This window comes from Triturus cristatus, chromosome 10 (assembly GCF_964204655.1).
Source record: "Triturus cristatus chromosome 10, aTriCri1.1, whole genome shotgun sequence".
Classification (NCBI taxonomy): Eukaryota; Metazoa; Chordata; class Amphibia; order Caudata; family Salamandridae; genus Triturus; species Triturus cristatus.
The window spans coordinates 1,031,219,678-1,031,234,613 of NC_140593.1; the positions used below are offsets into that span (position 1 = coordinate 1,031,219,678).

Consider the following 14,936-nt stretch of genomic DNA (forward strand, 5'->3'; position numbering starts at 1 on the left):
CGTCTCTGACAGCAAAAATGCTTTTACATATGTACAAAACACAAATTGCGATTCAGTAACTCCTTACTAAATTGCAATTTGTGTTTGCCATGAGGTATTTAGAGAGGGCGCGTTTAGGGTGTCACTTCCAAATACTGAATCTGAATGGAATGTATGAATGTTTTGCGATCGAATTACGGTCGCAAAATATTAATATTTTAACTACTCCTTGAAGCGGATGGTAACCCTTTTGCAATTGGGAAGATGTCCCCAAGGGACCCCTTCCTCTTTGAAAATGGAAATCAAAACATTTTAAGAGCAGGCAGTGTCCCATAGACCACAGTCTGCTCTTAAAACATGAAAAGAAAGTTTTTTGTTGTTGTTGTTGAAATGCATTGTGTGTTCATTTTAGGAAAACGGGTTACATTTCATTAAAAAAAAAAAACTTGATTCAAAAGCAAGCACAGACATGGTCATCTGCAAGCCTCAGCAGGCCACCAACCCTGTGAAAGCAGGCTTTCCTAATGGGTCGCAAACTGCGACCTACCTCATTAATATTCATGAGGTAGGTCTCATTGCGACCCACTAGGAATCGTAAGTCTGAAATAAAAAGTTTCATACATAAGGGATAGCAGTTTCCAAATAGTTATTCAGATAAAATAACTATTTCGAAATCACTATTCATCATCTTTATATATCTAGTCCCTAATTTTAAGTGAGTACCTATGGCTAGCACATAGAGGAAGGGCCCAGACAAAAATGAATTTCACTTTTTTAGGCAGCGTAAGAACATGTACAGTGCTGATATGTATGGATACACGTCTGGAGATTATACTGGTCACCAGGGAAAGAATACAGCATGTTGGTTACTGTTTGAGAAATTTCTGACCAGCGCTACTTGTCCTTTGTAACCTGTGGAGGAAAACAACCCATTGACAACCCGCACATATATGGTATTTTATGTTTCTTCCAAAGTCTTGTGTATCGGTTACTATTTTTATGGGTTTATATTTTTTCTGAAAAAAAATATAAATTAATAATATTTTTTATGTTTTCTCCAAAATGCAAGTGATGAACTAATGTGATTGCAGTTGAAACAAGCATAATATGATATATGGAAGTATGCTTATTAATGTAATTTAGTAGTGCCATGGATAGTATGCATGCTGTTCTGAAGCAGTTCTCTCATTCACTCCTATATTCACCTTCTCCCATCTGGTTCCCCTATGCACCTTCTCTCCTCGCAAGTTCTGCACAACAAAGACAAGCTAATGTAGTAGATTTTTGCTAGTGTTCCTGATTGTTGCATTTTTTAAGGCCCTTCCTCTGTAGTTCTGTTGCTGGACCTGGTTCTATTTAATTTTGTGAACCATTATGAGAAACAGGGTTGTTGGGTGTATGGGATGTGAGCCCCAGACAATTCCCTTGCAGGGTGAACCACAAAAAGTCACCATATCAACCTGTGCTTGATTCTGGGTAGCTTGGCACAAAAGTAGTCATGCTTAACTTAGAGGCAATGTGTAAAGTATTTATGCAGCACACAAACAGTATTAAAGTGAAAACACAACACAAGAAACATCCCAAACCAATTAAAAAAAATAGAGTACATTTGTAATACATTATTTGACCAATTAGCAGAACCGGAGTTATACATTTTTGAAGTTATTAGTGAAAACAAACTCCTGAAAGATCAAAGCGCCACCTGCCAATATCTAGTCTCGCAAGACTGGTTCAAAGTCGATGGAGTGCAGTTTGGATACAGAAAAAATGTTCTGCAATGGTAAAGTTCAGCGGGGCAAGGATGCAGGAGGTGCTTGAAGGAGGGAACATCGCCGTCTGATAACCTGGGGTCAAAGTCACGGAAAAGATTTCTACATTTGGACTTAGTCTCTGAAATAGAAGCCAAAAATCTCCAGTAGGATGAGGCAGAGGGCTGTAGCTGAAGACAGTCCCACAAGGCCGGATACCCCTTTGGCAAAGGACCACTGTAAAAGATTTGCTGCTGCAGCGAAGAATGCAGGGAAAGCCCGGAAGTCAATCTGACCGGCGATGCACCTCGGGCAGTTAGGCGAGCAGGTTGGTTCTGGTTTCCTTCTTGTTCTCAGAGCAGTTTTTGGCCCAAAAAGTCCTCTGTTTCGGAATTTGGCCATCTGGTCACTTTTAGCGGTACAATCAAGGGTCCATGATTGATGGGACACCTCTTGGGGGTTCAGGACAAGAGGGTGGGAGCCTTTTGTGTCTCTAGTGCTCTGAACAGGAGGCCAGTAAACAAGCCCTTGTAGTCATACTGGTAGTCCTGGGTGCAGGTGCTAGTGCAGGACTAAACAGCAGGGCTGTCCTCTGAGGGTTGGAGCAGGCTCCAGGCAGCAAAGCAGTCCTTTCAATTACAGCAAAGCAGTCCGTCCAGTTACAGCAAAGCAGTCTTACAGAATGCACAGCAGCAGGCAATTCTCTGAGAGGCCTTCCGCAGGTCCAGGAGTGCACTGAAGAGTGAGTCCGTATGTCTTATTCATATATACTTGTCTCCTTCTTCTGGAATAAGGGAGAAACTTCTAGAAAGGGTCTTTGAAGTGCATGGAATTTCCCACCTACCCTGCCCTGTCTCCAAGCTGGCTCCAGGGGAAAGGGTTAAGTTTGAGGTCCTTTGTGTGAAGGTAGAGCACACCCTATTCAGTTGCAAGTTGGTCTATGCTCAGCTCCGCCTCCTCCATCCTGCCAGTAGATGGCCCATTCAGGCATACTTAATCCCTCTACTGTGTGACTGTCTGAGAGGAGTTCATAAAGTCTAACTGTCAGCTACTCCCACTCATGTGACCCAAGACATGCTGCAAGCACAAAAGCTAAAGGAAAGAAAATGCCAACTAAAAGTTTCATTCTCAAAATTGTAATCAAAAGTATGACTTTACCATTAAAAAGGATTTATCATTACAAGTCCATAGATACTAAACGTGACATAGCTACCTGCTCCCAATTGAAAATTACAGCTTATTAAATGTAATAAGTAATCCCTAATGTTATCCTATGGGAGGGATAGGCCTCACAATAGTGAAAAACAGATTTAGGAGTTTTTCCATGCCAGGACATGTAAAAAATAAAAGTACATGCCCAACCTTTTAATTACACATCTCCCTGCTCTGTGGGATACCTAGGGCTTACCTTAGGGATGACTTGCAAGTAATAAAAGGGGAGTTTAAGACTTGACAAAGGGATTTAAATGCCAAGTCGACATGGCAGTTTGAAACTGCATTCAGGCTGCAGTGGCTGGCCTAGGATATGTTTCAAGCAGTGGCGGCTCCTCGAGGGAGTGCTGTTGGGCGGTGAGGTGGGGTGGGGGCGGAGCAGGGTGGGGATTAGTAAACTCTGGCATACGGTTGAACCGAGTTAAGTACATAAATAAATAAATAAAACAAATTACATTGCGCATGCTGCATCGCCGATTGGGTTGCAGCAAGTGCAATGTAATTTGTTTTATTTATTTATTTATTTATGTACTTAACTCGGTACAGCCATATGCTGGAGTTTACTACCCCCCACCCTGCCCCTCCCACGCCCCTGTCCCACCCCACCGCCCCGCAGCACTCCTTCGGGGAGCCGCCACTGGTTTCAAGGTGCTACATAAATGGGTGGCACAATAAGTGCTGCAGGCCCACTGGTAGCATTTAATTTATCAGCCCTGGGTATAAGGTATATTACTCTACAAGGGATTTATAAATACATTAAATATGCCAATCAGGTGTAAGTCAATCAATCCATGTTTAGGGAAGTGAGCACAAGCACTTTAACAATGGTTAGAAGTGGTATAGTGCACAGAGCCCTTAGGCCAACAATAACAAATTTCAGCACCAAAGATGGAGGTAAGAAGGCAAAACATTTGGGGGAAGACCACCCTGAGGATGATAGGTCTAACAAGTATCATTGTTGAAATGTTCCATATTACTTTGAACATCTCTGTATGTTAATAACATGGAAGATGCTGGATGCATTTCTTAAAATGGGATATTGCTTATGTAGTTAGATGAGGACAAGAGAGTTGCTACTTCCGATAATGCCAAGGTGATTCCATTCTTTCTGTATTTTCTTATACAAGAATTTTGTATAAGAAATCCATGATTCTGGGAGTGAGCTAGATTTTTGGAAGATATTCTTTTATCATGAGGGATGCCTTTCAATTTCTTTATGATTTTGCTGCTCATTTGGTACTTGGATTAATTTCTGATTACTCTGTATAACTTTGCATTTGAGCTATTATGGCATTTATTTTGTAATGCTTGATTTTGCGAATTTTTATATTAAAACTCTATAATGTTTCACTGATTTACGACTCAATATTTGAGTGGTCTCAATTACTTATAATTATTATTCTGTTTTGGGGAGGGTGCCCAGAATATTAGGTACGGTTCTGCTCCCACATGTATGAGTAATAAAATGCCTCATGCTACATAAGGGATTAAATGAAAATATAGCCTAGATTCTGTTTGTGAAGCAAGGCGAGTCATCCATCTTGAAAGGGAGAAATTGCATTGTGAGGAAGTATTGGAACAAAAGATGCAGCCAATGAGGGTAAATAGTAGATTTAAAATGTTCTTGTAAGATGACTTTAGTGCTAAATTCTAGTTCTTTTATACAGATCATTCACCTAAATGGGTTGATAAGTATAACATTCAAATAGCAGAGAGGCAAAACAACATATATATTGCAGGGGCTTGTATCGACTTACTTTCTCCAAATCTGGGACATCCACTTGAAAAACGTGCCCGAAACTGCTGGCTGCAATGTCTCTGTACACCAGGAACTGAGGATCATTTACACCATAACACAGCCCGGTAATCAAAAAGAAAATCTGGAAGGGACAAAATGAGTCATAATCAAAATGTTCCGATTTATATTGTTGACATTAACCGAAATTTGTCTGGTTAGAATACTTAATTAAATAAATATCTATATGTATATTTACTGTGTATAGAAAACAAGGACATAATGCCATACCTGGGAATGTGTAGTATTTATCAATGAATATACATGATCCAGTTTCTCAAGGTCATCATAGTCCTTTGCAGAAGCATCCGTGAGAACGAGTATGAAAGAATGAGGCGGAGAAGTCATCAGAGCCAGTTCAAGCCCTTGAATTGCCAGTTCCGGACAGTCACCACCGCCAATTGCATCAAGATTATTGAAGAAGGCGGAGAACTCGCTTACTGAAGTTGTGTTGTAGTTGGGACCAACACCTGAATAAAAGGAAAAAAAATCAATAGATGATATATATTGACTGTGCCACTGCATCTTCTCCGACCTTATATTGATTTATCTCTGAAAATGAACCGTTCAAGATATATAATATGTGAAAATCTTGCTTCATCATATCTGTCCTGAGAAACAATGTGGATCCCATCTCCAAGAAAGCCCCATTCTACTAGTTGTGAAAATGTTAACCCTAACATCTGACACAGATGCTATCAATGAGGCTAGCATTCTCAGAATCATGCAGTGGTTGCTTTTTTACCACAACTGCTCGGCTGAGATTCTAGACTCACTTTGTTAATGTCATTTCTGAAGTTTTGCTTTCTCTAGTAAGGCTGAATGGACCACTTGCATGGGGTGACCAGCTCTCCCAGCGAAAGGAAAACATGGAAGCCATTTTCTTTTTGGCTTGCCTTGTATGGGGTTTTTTCCTCACATATCTGTGAAGTGTAGAATATGTGGGGATCTATACAATTCCTACTCCCCAGCTTTCTCACACTTCTCATGATCGAAACAGAGCCCCACTTGTGTCACAGGGCACATAGCCCACAATAGGCATGGATGAAAACTGTAGCCATATGAAGGCAATGAGATCTTCGCATGGTTCAAGATTTTGAGCACTGGGAGTTAATTTGCATGCAGACCATAAGATGTTTAAAAAGAGAAACACCTCTCTATGTTTTCAGAGGTGGCAGCATCAGTGATCTGTATCCTCTCTACGAGAGTCCTTCTGGTACCATTTCTAAGGTAAGGAAATTCTAGGTATCATCAAGGAAAGCACATCATCCCTCATTTGTATTAGTCATTGGTACTCTGGATGACACAGAACGTCTTTTTTGAGGTTACCTATGGTTCATGCTTGAGATCTGAATAACATATGTCCCATATTTGTAAGCCATGAAGCCTATTTCTAGAGAGTCTAGTATCATGTCTATTCCCAGCTCCAGAGTTAAGGGTTATGGGCAATACCTGTCCTTTGTATGAATGGTATAAAGCAGCTCTGCTGTATGGTTTGCTGGTCTGCTCTTTGATATGCAAAATGTTAAGGCCAGCACTGTTATTGGCATGTCAGATCAGGAGGGGAATGGATTGTAGTGAATTCCATCAGTTTACTGTTTCTATAGATGGGAAGAGGTCCTCCTTGGATGCAAAAAATGAGTTTGTATGTCAGGACCATACAGTTATGATGTACACCTCTGGACTATTATTCTGCTAGGTTCTCGTGGGAGCTTATTGATATACCTCCCTTTCCCCATCCATTGCTCACATCAAATTTTCTAAGAGTGGTTGTGAAGGGCAAACATTCACAGATCTAAATATTTTAATTCATCCTGAAGATATATCATTATGCATTTCAAACATATTGGCACCCTTTGTTGCTCATGCACAATTGTAGCATTTTGTTTACCCATATCTGAAGAATTGGTACCCCTGCATGATCGGACACCACAAACATCAGAAAAGAGGACTTGACTTATGTCTGTCATTGTCATTAGGAACACAACTTATTGATCAAATGGAACATTTCCCCCTTGTACCAATCTTAGATCTTGATCTAAATGTTCTAAAGTTTTGCACCAATCTGGGGTTTGGCTCTACACTCAAAATGCAATTTTCTTATTTGGTCTAACCTCAGGGAGTCTTAGGGAGGAAATGAATCACAAGGCCAAACAGTAGTGTGCCCATCACAGTTCCACAGGCACCACTGTATCCCCACTTTTAACCCCCCTTCTTGGGTGCAAAATGGAGGAGAAAGTCCCAGGATTTTGAAGCCCAGATTTTAATCTCAAAGGCAGCCAGTAATTATTTTCATTAGTGTTTTATCTACAGTCAATTGATTAAGGTGGTGCTACTGAAATCTTCAGCTCTGTTCAGCAACACTTTGGATGTTTGTGCCATTGGCTGCCGGGAAGATTGGTTGAGAAGTATCTCTAGAAGGCATGTTCTTCTATTTTTTTTCCCTGTTGTAAAACCTCAGTCAGTCTTTGTGGGGATGCTTAATTACTGCTTAAATTAACAGATCGGGAGAACATTTTAAGTACTCTGTCAATACCGGCTTTCCAGTTATGACTCTGGGCAGAATGAGTAAAGCTGAGCTAACAAGCTTATCATAGTAGGGTGGAGAGAATAAGGACCTTATAGAACAGGTAGTTATTCTCTTCAGGACAGAACTGGGTGTAATAATTTAGATAGTTCCCTTTTGGCCCTTTAGTTTTCTCTTCTTATGCAGATGGCAGACAGTAGATCTTTTGCTGGACTTTACATCTTCCCCTCTCGGTTAAGCTCTCCTGAGAGTGTGTGTGTTGGTTAAGGACTTGAATAGGTAGGTCTCCCTGAACCCCTCTGCATCCATCCATATAGGCATCTATCAAGCTGCAAGTACTGCAAATTTTCTCAAAAATGTTTTTTAGCTAAATAGTGGTTAGATTATCTTCACATAGTGCTTTAGCATTTTCAGGATGTTGACATCACTGTACGTTACTTAGTGGGTTCTATGAACAATTAATGGGCTGCAAGTAAGGCTTTCTATGAACAAGTGTGTGGACAAGCGGAGCTAGAAGAAAGGTGACTGTTTGCAGCTGGGTTACTCATGAGTTTCCCTGTGCATTTGTCCCTTTTCTATGCAGTCAATCCCAGCAACGATATGCGGTACCACAGATGTCAGGCAGGTCCCTATGGAGTGCACTCGCACACACACGCACACAGCACTGTAATGCGAAGCAACTGATATCAGGCAGGTCAACTGATAGTACAGTGCAGATCCCGTGGCCCAAACCTTCCTCCACACTTCACCTCTTCCCGACTATCCTACGCCCATGGGTTGGAGATAAAATACCCTCTCCCTGAAACTAGGCCGATCACAGCTGAGGTCACACTTAATCAGGGTCCCAGGGAAGAAGGTGGGATATGTGCAGGACTAATTAGAAGACAGTCAACAAATAGGGAGTTTGGTCACCACTCGGGAAGTTCACACTCAGGATCGGAGCAGAAGTGCAGTGAGGGAGATAGTCGTTCACTCAAATGATTCCACAATGTGCCTTCCAGCACCAAACCAGTTCTGTGAAGCACGGGGGGCACGCAGTCTCTTGACATACTTTCGCATGCTCTTGGAAGCGTTCCATCTGCCCAGTCAATCACTCTCACCACCCAGGCCCAATCCGGGCAATACTACCCGGCAACACAATGTCATCAGGGGCCGGGTGAGAAGAAGTCAGTTGGTCTGCGACACTGAGAGCACAAAAGCAACAATGTCGGAATGTGGAATGAGGCAGGGGAGCCTCTTTGTAGAAGATGGCACCCTGTCAGATACACGTCAATCAAAGTAGTACCCAGGCAATCCGTACACAACCTCTGGTGTGTGTTGATTTGAGGCGCACCAGACAATTCCGGTCACACACAATGAAGAGTCGTAAACTCAGTACCTCCTTGGAAATGAGGCACAATGTCTGGTGTGCATTGCTCCGAGTCACACCAGACAGTTCCAGTCACACACAATAAAGAGTAGCAAACTCAGTACCTCCCTGGAAATGAGGCAAAAAGTGAAGTGTGCGTTTATACGGGTCGCACCAGACAATTCTGGAAAACACAAAGGCAAAAGTTTAGCAGTATAGCCCAAGGTAGAATGTGGCACTACTATGGGTATGCCCTCACCTCTGAAGGTCACAACCTGTGAATCAAACAGTGCACAAAATGAAAATGCAGTCAGCGTGTCACACCTCCATGTTTTTGGTTTACACGAGAAAGATGTGGCAGGATCGACGAAGTGCGCCACGCTGGATCCCGCAACCTGTGAATCCGCTCACCATCAACAAGATGCTTTTGCGTGATGAGGTTCACATGATGTAGGGGTCCCACTCCTTAGATGTGGGCAATACTTTTAAGGCTCCACACAAGGCAATCCAGTCTCTAGGCACAGTTCTTAGTTCCACGCTCATGCTGTACTGTCTGTTGGGATCCAGCTGGCGATGTGGGCACTTATGAGGGCACCCCTCTCCAGGTGTCACAAGTAGACAGTGTGGGTCCCTTGCAGGAGGCCTTTGATGTCCCTGGGACCTCCACAAGATAACAGGGGGCAAGCCAACAAGCCCTTGGAGAGCACACTTCTGGGTTCCACACAGCAGCAGATAGTCAGCCCAGGCCTGCCACCTTTCAGGAATAGCGCACAGTCCTTTCCAATGGCAGTAATCCTCCTTGTGCACAATAGATTCTTCTGGCAGTGTGCACCACGCAGTTCCAGGATCTCTGGTCCCCTGTCCCCACAAGTGTATCTCTGGCATGCTGAAGTATGGAACCAGTAGTTATACTGTAGTGCGCCTTTGAAGTTGGTGGTGGCTCAGAGGGTTTCCCTTTGAACCACAGATGTCTCCCCTAAATTTCAGTCCTGTTCAACATGAGACCATGGAATGCAGATCATATTCTTTAGTGAGGACACTATCTGGCTTCTAAAGGCCAAGTATCAAAACATCTCCCTCCAATCTATCCAGCCAGGCCCTCAAATGACAGATGTCTGCCATTCCAGTTGCATGCCCAATGTTTATACCTGTCGCTGGAGAATGTAAATAGGCTCCCCTGGCCTCCAGTGTGGGATGGAGTCAAACTAAAAGGCACACAAAGAGTTTTAGAGCAGGGAAATGACCACTTTCTAGAAGTGGCATTTCTCACCTAATAAGGAGAAAGCCACCTTTAACACGGGAGAGGGTTTGTCATTGTGAATCCAATGATAGGAAACATTATGAGGCTGCAAGCCACTACTGCAGCTTGAAGTAATGTCAACCATTTCCCCGTGTCAACCTATGTAAAGAGAAAACCTCATAGGGAGTGAAAACACACTCGGTATTCTTTACTACCTGGGTAGAGAACACGCATGTATACCTGCCCTGCCTTTCACCTACCACTTGCCTCACCTATCAGGACTTACCCTAGGGGCACTTTAGTGGTAGGTGGTTTAGAAAGGCCAACCTGAGTATAAGTGCAATTGCGCACACACAGGCCTGCAATGGCAGGCTTGGCACAAGTTTAAAAACATCATAGGTGCAAGTGCACACACACAGGCCTGCAATGGCAGGCTTGTGACATGTTTTAAAACCATTAGGTAAGCACAACTTCCTAACTTGTAGGAAGGGCGTGCGCACTATCACACTGCATTTTCAGTGGGAAAGTGCCCAGAGCCCTAAGGCCACTAAAAGAGAATCAGCAAACCCACTTGCTCCGCCCCTCAGAGCTTACCCTTGGGATTCTCTACTGGTCGTGGAAGGCCCACTTAGGGTTGGCTAATGAGTGAGAAATAGTAACCTGAGCCAAAGCGCAACTGCGCACCCAAAGGCCTGCAATGGCAGGCATGTTACGTGTTTGGTGGAATAATCAGGGCTGCGTCCCACTAATAGCCAGTGCATTACCCGCATTGGGTATGTGGTGTAACTTTTTACAGGGCACTAACAGGTGCAGCACCTAAACCAATCAAGTAAGCACCACTTCCTAGCATATGTAGGAAGGGCACTCATGTTTTAACACGTTTACAGTGGGAAAGTGCCCAGAGTCTTAATGCTACAAAATGAGAGTCATCAAAAACCAAGAGGAAAAAAGCAGAACAATTTTAAGGAAATCCCCTAAGAAGGGTCAAGTCGAACAGTTACCCTTTAAAATCCCTGAATAAAGTGAATATTACATTTTCTGACAATGAAGTGGTTAGTCTTATTACCTTAGTCAGAAGAAAAGGGTAGTGGAGTTCCTTGCTCTGAGAAAAAACATTTTTGACAGTTCAGCCAAATGTTGTAATTCTTTTGTTGTATATGGGATTTCATTTCTACCAAAGATTCCACTGCTCACCTTTCATAGTCCACAAGGAGTATGAGCACTTCAGAGAAGTAGCATTTGCACATATTTGATGTCAAAAGGTTAGACCTCATTTACTTATAAATGTTCACTTAACTCAGGAAAACTAATAGTTTGTCCGTCACATATGGAGCTTCTGACCAGGGTCATACAGCTGCCACATTATCATTTAGCTCAAGGATACTTTAAATCTGTGAATATTCGTTCAGGGGTATAGCATTTCACTTAGCGTGGAAACTCCAGTCGCTGTAATTTGCAGTGTAGCAACATAGCCTTTCTACCATAAATTTGCAAACACATTAATGCCTGAGGATTAAAAAGTGATCCGTCCTGGATCAGGCATTATACATATGATTGCAAATGGAACATCCTTATTACTTGTTTTTAATCAATTTTATACATAATATGTCACCCTTGGTCATAACTTATTTATGTATGCATACTGGGGTGCAAATTGATTCCCTTTTGGTATGTCTCAATTATAAGCACTGAGATGAAGAAGACGGATGTTAAAGAAATTCCAGGATAATTTACTTGTAATCAACATTATTCCTAAAACTACTCTTTCTAGTCATAGGCCTGAAGCCACCCATGAGAACTAATGGTCTTTGAATCATTAGAGAATTGTTTATTTTTCGGGAATCTTTAAAATGCAACCCTTTTAAAAGCCACCCACGTTGGGAGTGCAGGGCATGCATATTCTGAATTAGTAGAACTGATCCTTGTCTGACAGGTGGGTTATTTATAATGTATGAGTGCTATGATGAGGAAGAATAGGAATAGGAGTAATGGGTATGGACAGTCCCCAAATGTAAAGCAGATTTTTGGGGAAAACACAGATTTTTTAGTCCCTTGCAGAGTTATTATTTCCCTGCAGATTTCTTAATTTCCTCCAGATTATGAACATTTTGCCAACTTTCTGCAGATCTGTGAAAGTTTGAAAAAGTAATTAAAGTTATTTAGGTAGAAGGGAAGTGGTCAGAAACATCAAAATGGAAAAAGGAATGACTAGGCTCAATGAGACAGAGCTCACCCTTAGGTTACTATGATCAACCTTGAACTGTTAGTTTGGGTGATTCTTTCTATGTTTTATCATCTTGAAAGAATGTATTTTATGCATCTGCTACTATAGGGGCATCTTGAAAAGACTTCCATAAGGTCTTCATGTCCTAACTTTTCTGTGCATAGCCATGATACTTAATGGATCTATCTACTCAGTAGGCTTGCGTTAGGGAATCACCTTTCACTGGTTTGGATTTCATAGTTGTTCAAGATGTTTCAGTATATGTTGCTTATGTATTTGTGAATGTGTTACTTTTATTGTTTTTGAGAGGGTAACAATGCATTGTCTGTGATATGTTGATTGTTATGGGTCGAGTCAAAAACCGGCTACTGTATGGTATTTTACCATGACAATTACAACAAAGAAATTGGTGTTTAGTGACCACTAATTTTCAATACACTGAGGCCCAGATTCAGAAAATATTTACGAAGATATGGCACTCTCCTCCCCTCTCCCTAGCGCCAGCGCTGATTTCAGCTGCTATTCTCCAGGCACACACCTTAGCGCCATAGTGCTAGGGTGCGTGCCTGCGTCTAGCATAGGTTTTGCACTGGAAGTGTACCCTTACTGTAACAAATACTATGCATGGACACACTTGAATGCTTCTCCTACTTTGTATGTGTGCAGCACAGTTCAGAACACATACAAAGTTGGAAAATACAGGACAAATGAAAACATTTCTCCTTTTAACGCCTGCTTTACAGCGGCGTTAATTCTTGGTGCTAAACACTGTCTACTAATGTTAGTAGATAGGGTTCAGCATCAAAAAGCATGGGTGGTTGCATGGGAACGACCATGTACCACGCATGTAATGACCACTTGGCGCAAAGTGATGCAAAGCAGCATTTCGCTGGGCTTTGTATTACTTTTCTATGCAAACCAATTAGCATTGTTTTGTTAATCCCCAAATAGGTTTAGTGTTGGGATAGCATTTCAGCAGCAATGCTAACCCCACGCTTAACCTTTGTGAATCTGGGCCTGAGTTCTACTCTTGTGTATTGCTGTCCTTAACTTTCCTCCTTCCACTCACTAAGCTCCATATGTCTTGGAAAGATTTTGGTACATTAAACCAAATGTTCCCGATGACACACTTGATAAATATACAGCTATGCCAGAAAGTTGTTGTTTTTAAAGGCAAAGGGGCTTTCTTAGTGCTTACTCTCTATAAGGGTGAATCCACACAGTAGAGACAGGTCACTACACATCTTTTTTTTTATCTCTTTCCTCTTACAAGAAAGACCAGAAACCTGAAGCTGCATTCTCTTTTTATCTGTCTTTGCCAGAAACAGGTGTAAATGCCCCCGTTGCAGTTAGATCAATAGAGCAAAATGCTAATTTTCTATTATTATTTTGTAAATTCTCATTATTCGTATGTTGGAATGTACTCACCTGACGCCATTCATCGATAGCTTCAGCATGCAACTAACTCCCACTCTGAGAAGTACACCAAAGATCATGAAGTTGATGTTGTCTTTCATCTAGTGGACCACTGGAAAAACCCTGCTACGGAATTGTGGGCCAGATGAAGGACCATTCCATTTTGGAATGTACAATGGTGTCTCAGACTCTGTTTGCAATTCCTAATTTGGTTGCAAAAGACTTGCCTCATCAAAATTCATGAGGCCGGTCGCAATATGCAAACCATTGGGAATGGCTGGCACTCACAGGGATGGTGGCCTGCTGGGGTCAGCAGACCGCCATGTCTGTGACTGCTTTTTAAATAAAGCAAATTTTTTTTAAATGCAGCTCATTTTCCTTAAAGGAAAACGGGATGCATTTAAAAAAGAAAAAAGAAACGTTTCTGTTTCATTTTTTAAGAGCAGGTAGTGGTCCATGAGACCACTGCCTGCCTTTAAAAAATATTTTTGCTTCTTTTCACAAAGGGGAAGGGTAAACTGCCAGTGATTTGCGACTACAATTGCAGTCGCAAAACAATAGTACATACAATAGTACATACAAGTGCGACTAGCTATTAGGAAGGGATGCCCTCGGCACACCTTTTCCTAATAGCGAATCGCAAACACAATTTTGCAAGTCACCGACTCGCAAAATAGCATTTGTACATACCACCACCCTTTTTTGTGGTCGTTTATCTGGCCCTGTATCTCTTACCTGACATGGGAGTTGTTGGTATGGAAAGGGTCAGTTCGTGGTGGTAGTGAGAAAGCTGTGCTAAGTCAGTTGGGAAGCTGATACCACAATGTTGTAATGTTGTGTACTGCAAGAAAAAGGTTTTAAGCCAGGATTCCCTTGTCACGAAAACAGATCCATGCAGGATACCTGCTATAACAAGTATTATGTGAAAATATAAGCACAAAATTAGAAATCAGTGATGGAAGAGGACACAGGAAACTGCAAACACCTGATAACAAGAGCAGGTTGCACAGCCCCTCTAAAAGATGGTGTCTCCATGGGAGCTTACGAACATCATTATTCCGGCAATAGTCATTGCCTTAGAGAAACTTGGAGCTTGTGATCAAATGCTCCTGCCTGTCCCTAAACTGGTTATGAAAGCAAGTGCTGGTGCACAGAAGAGAAAGCTAGTGAATGGCCAGATATGAATTTGTTCTGCTGCCTTTTCTTAGAGCTGGGAGCACCACAGTCCTGAAAGAATTAAAAGACCATTAAGAAGACTACCTAACTGAGGTTCAGGCAAAAAGGTATTCAACTGGAGGGCTCTGAGACAGCATTACTAGGGAGTGTGGAAGTTAGATTCCAGCGATCATTTATTGGTTCAGGCCTTAATGGCACTGGAATATGCCAGCCAATGCAGTTGGAAGGAAATGACTATGTAGTGTACCTGCAAAGGCCTGAAAGTTTTGAT

At 42.1% G+C, this 14,936-nt stretch overlaps 1 protein-coding gene across 1 annotated transcript in view; it reads right to left on the reverse strand.

Moving 5' to 3' along the window:
* LOC146796475 (uromodulin-like) overlaps positions 1-14,936 on the reverse strand; it is a 435,032-nt gene that overhangs the window by 358,627 nt on the left and 61,469 nt on the right. Inside the window, exons 5-6 of the mRNA XM_085629080.1 lie at positions 4,966-5,204; positions 4,697-4,819 (exon numbers count right to left, since the gene is read on the reverse strand). Coding sequence (XP_085485206.1) covers positions 4,697-4,819; positions 4,966-5,204 — 362 coding nt within the window. The remainder of the gene's footprint in view (positions 1-4,696; positions 4,820-4,965; positions 5,205-14,936) is intronic.